Here is a 4,589-nt window from a genome sequence, read left to right as displayed (position 1 = left end):
AAACGAGATTCATGATGCCCGGGTGCCATACTAAAACGACGCGCTCGGCAAATTGGCTTGTAGCTAGTTTATCTAGAAGGGCACGTTGTGATACCCATGTGAAATTGACAATTTGCGTAGATCCAACGGCCCGTGGCCACCAAACGCCAAAACCACACACGTTCACACGAGCCGGAGACCATGCAGTGCAAGGAAAGAGCCCTTGTGCGTGCATCACAGCTGATGTCACCGCGAGGAGACGCGCGTGGCCACCAGGCACCAGCAATCCACGCCGTCGATGGTCAAACCCGTATAAGTATCACCCTCATCGGCCCGGCTCTCACTCAGACAGAATCCATCACATTTCCAATCTCGACTGACAAGCAGAACCCAAACCAGCCATTCGTACCGAAAGCACAGCCATACAGTCAGGTCGCTGATATTTCCTCCGCCACCGTACCCCGAGAGTCTCCGAGCCGACCTTGATCAGCGACTAGCTCCCGACTCCTGGGCGACTACCATGACCATAGGACTAGTCTGGATGGTGGCCGCGGCCGTGGCGGCGGTGCTGGCGTCGTGGGCGTTCAACGCGCTCGTGTACCTCGTGTTGCGGCCGCGCGCCATCACCAGGCAGCTCCGCGCGCAGGGCGTCGGCGGGCCGGGCTACAAGTTCTTCGCCGGCAACCTCGCCGAGATCAAGCAGCTCCGCGCGGACGTCGCCGGCGCGGCCCTGGACGTCGGCTCCCACGACTTCGTCCCCTTGGTGCAGCCCCACTTCCGCAAATGGATCCCCATCCACGGTACGAATCTACCTAACCTGCAATTCTACCTTCAGAAACTCGACGCCGTCTATCATGCTCCTCTTCTGACGTTAATGGTTCCTTGCTCGATCTGCAGGCCGCACGTTCCTGTACTGGTTCGGCGCGAGGCCGACGCTGTGCGTCGCCGACGTGAACGTGGTGAAGCAGGTGCTCTTCGACCGCAACGGCCTCTACCCCAAGAACATCGGCAACCCGCACATCGCACGCCTCCTCGGCAACGGCCTCGTGCTCACCGACGGCGACGACTGGAAACGCCACCGCAAGGTCGTCTACCCCGCATTCAACATGGACAAGCTCAAGGTATGAGACTTGTGTGCAGATCTAGCAGCACTCGTACGTTGACCTGTTCAATTGTTTTGTAATAGCTCCATCTAAAAATATGTGTCTCATTTTTGTCTAGATACAGATGCATCTAGGTATCAAAATAAAATTGAGACACCTATTTTTAGACGAAGGGAACAATTTTTTTAGTACTAAGTATACAATTAGGCGTGTCTCTTTCACTGATGTTGTGTGCATTGACAATTGGGGTTTAGGCCTACGTGTTTGTTTTGCATTTCTTAAGTAAACTAGTTTCTTAAAAGTCGTCTTAAGTACACAATTAGGAGTGTCACTATCGCTGATGGATCGCGCGTTGACAATTGGTGCCACAGATGATGACGGTGACCATGTCCGACTGTGCTGGGTCAATGATGTCAGAGTGGAAGGCGAAACTGGAGAAGGGCGGCGAGGTGGAGATCGAGCTGAGCAGCCAGTTTGAGGAGCTCACCGCGGATGTCATCTCCCACACGGCGTTCGGGAGCAGCTACACGGAGGGGAAGAAGGTCTTCCTCGCGCAGAGGGAGCTTCAGTTTCTTGCCTTCTCCACCGTGTTCAACGTCCAAATTCCAGGATTTAGGTAATTCTCAACACCTTTCCACGCAGCTTTGGGAGAAATAGTCACTATCACTCACCCCCTACCTTTCCACCTTTGTCAGTTCCAATGGACACAAAATACGTAAACAGTTTCACACAGCAGAAAATTAACCAGCCCGTGTTGATCAAATTATTCAGGTACCTTCCAACCAAAAAGAACCTGAAGATATCCAAGCTCGATAAGGAGGTGAGGACAATGCTCATGAACATCATCAAGAGCCGCCTGGCCGCCAAAGACACCATGGGCTACGGACACGACCTGCTCGGGCTTATGCTCGAGGCCCGCGCGCCGGAGCACGGGGAGAACCCGATTCTGAGCATGGACGAGATCATCGACGAGTGCAAGACCTTCTTCTTCGCCGGGCACGACACCAGCTCGCACCTGCTCACCTGGACCATGTTCCTGCTGAGCACGCACCCGGAGTGGCAGGATAAGCTCAGGGAGGAGGTGCTGAGGGAGTGCGGCAACGAGGTTCCCACCGGCGACATGCTCAACAAACTCAAGCTCGTCAACATGTTCCTACTGGAAACTCTCAGGTTATACGCCCCTGTAGCGGTCATCCAGAGGAAGGCTGGTTCGGATCTCGAGGTCGGCGGCATCAAGGTGCCCCAAGGCACGGTCCTGACGATCCCCATCGCGACGATACATCGTGACGAGGAGGTCTGGGGTGAGGATGCCCATGAGTTCAAGCCTTTGAGGTTTGAGAAAGGTGTCACCATGGCTGCGAAGCACCCCAATGCATTGCTGTCTTTCTCCAGTGGGCCGAGGTCGTGCATAGGGCAGAACTTCGCCATGATAGAAGCCAAGGCCGTGATCGCCGTGATTCTTCAGAGGTTCTCCTTCTCCCTCTCACCTAAGTACGTACATGCCCCCATGGACGTCATCACGCTGCGGCCCAAGTTTGGGCTTCCCATGATCCTAAAGAGCCTGGAGATGTAGAGATATGCATATAGTGTATACTAGTGTTGAGTAGCAAGACGTCTTAATTCTCTAGGGCTCAACTTAGCAGTATTGTACACCAGCAGATATGTGAGTTAATTTTTAATCCTACAATGTATTCATTTTGTAATTAAAAATTATCGGAATGAACCATATGCATGGACGGGTGAAAAACCGCGTCCCTCTCCTCGTCGCTCCCGCGGGCGACAGGAGAGGACCCCCGCGCCGCCGCCCCTCTCGTCCCCACCCAACCCCCCTCCTTCCCTCGCCGCCGCCCGGAAGGCGACGCCGGCCAAAGGCTGGTCGTGGGCGGCGGCGGGGCCTCTCCTCCCCCGCGCGTGGTGAGATCGGCGCGGGCCGAAATCGCCAGGCCAGGGCGTCTCGCGGGCTGGGGCGCGGCGGCGATGTTGCTGCGGCGACGGCGTGGCGACCAGCGGCGGCGGCTGCGGTCCTGGCGGCTCCAGGGGCGGCGGCGGGCGGGACCTGGCTCCCGGGCTCGGCGGGTTGGCGGGCTCGATCTGGGCCCGCATGGGCCAGCTGGGGCGCCTCTCTCTGCGAGCGGCGTGTGGCGGCAGCTGGTCCCTTGTCGGTGGTGGTGGCTGTGTGGAGGTGCTCGGGGCCGTTTGCTCCGAAGCTTGGTGATGGCCGGCGGGTGTCGGCGTCGTCCCTCCTCTCCCCGTCTCGTCCATCAGCCTGTTGCGGCGTCTCCGCGGAGGCAGGCATCTTCTCGGCTTGCAGATGGCAGCCATGAAGGCGGTTCGCTCCCTACGTGGGGGGCGGCCGGGGATGGGCGGGGACCTCTGGCTGCGAGAGTCGTCCGCCTCTTTACTCAGCCATCATCCTGCAGCGGGTTGACCGCTGGGGCTGGCGGATGCCATGGATTTGCAGATGGCGGCCATGGTGGTGACGCGCTCCCCACCCTGGGAGCCGTCGTGGCTGGGTGTTGAGCCCCTCTATCTTGCCGTCAGTGGCAGCGGACGCTGCTTCCGTCTGTTCTGATGTGCCCCGTGGTGATGCAGATGGCGGCCATGGGTGCGGTCTCTTCTCCGATGTGAGGTGAGCCGTGGCAGTGGTGGTGGTGGCTTCTTTTGCCGGTTGCTTGGCTCCGGTTTCGGGTTCTTGTCGGAGCTCTATGGCATGTTCGGCGCAGGTGGTCTATGTGCGTGCTCTCGGCTGGCCTACCCTTCGGGTATATCGGACCCAGTGGGGTTGGGGTTGCCCTCGGTGGTGCTTTGTCTTTCGACTACGGCGGTGACCCCTGCGTGCGGTGTGGGTGCTCCATGCCCTTCGGCCCCATCCGGCGGCACACAGGCATCGTGGCGTCGTCTCGGCTACGCGCGACCTTTCGGCCACACCCTCGACACAGGTGGTGTCGGTGCGTAGTGTGGTCTCGGTTGCGCGCCTCCCTTCGATTACGTCGATGGTGCAGTGTCGTTGTTGGGTCCCTCCGCCTTGTCCGTCAGGCTCTTCCTTGTGACCGCCGAGCTTGGGTGGCGATGAGTCTTCTCTTCGATCAACCGTCCCCCAAGGTTTTGCGGGGTGGCCTTTCCTTCTCCCCGTTCTTGTGTTTTGTTGGGGTGTGTGTGTTTTCCTTTTCTTCTCCTCTCTGTAACCCCCGTGTATTCTGTTCATTTGAACCTATCTTGTAGAGGCTGAAAAGCCTCATAGGCAACTTTGGAATATATTCAGGTGGGGATTCGTTCCCCCCGGTGAAAATTCGAAAAAAAAAAATTATCGGAATTTATGGAGCGTGCACGATTCCATCGTGGGTGCGACGAAACTCCATGCTACCAACGGGTAGATGGAAATTTTGAATTTTGATCTTACCACATGGCTGAGTTACGACCGCTGGATCACGCCCTGAATCACCGTGTCGTATTGGGGTCCAAAATAATTTGACTTCAACCACGTCAGAGGCGGGGAGCTACGGAATT

At 57.5% G+C, this 4,589-nt stretch overlaps 1 protein-coding gene across 1 annotated transcript; it reads left to right on the top strand.

Annotated features, from left to right (window-relative positions):
* Nucleotides 1–337: 337 nt before the first annotated feature.
* On the top strand, nucleotides 338–2,802 carry LOC124677171 (cytochrome P450 709B2-like). Its single transcript, XM_047213171.1, has 4 exons — nucleotides 338–779; nucleotides 877–1,100; nucleotides 1,454–1,698; nucleotides 1,854–2,802. The coding sequence occupies exons 1-4, from the start codon at nucleotides 500–502 to the stop codon at nucleotides 2,653–2,655; spliced, it is 1,551 nt and encodes a 516-aa protein (XP_047069127.1). The 5' UTR covers nucleotides 338–499; the 3' UTR covers nucleotides 2,656–2,802.
* Nucleotides 2,803–4,589: the final 1,787 nt, after the last annotated feature.

Source organism: Lolium rigidum, chromosome 7 (assembly GCF_022539505.1).
Source record: "Lolium rigidum isolate FL_2022 chromosome 7, APGP_CSIRO_Lrig_0.1, whole genome shotgun sequence".
NCBI lineage: Eukaryota > Viridiplantae > Streptophyta > Magnoliopsida > Poales > Poaceae > Lolium > Lolium rigidum.
The sequence above is the reverse complement of the archived record's forward strand: the minus strand, read 5'-3'. Positions and strand labels throughout refer to the sequence as shown.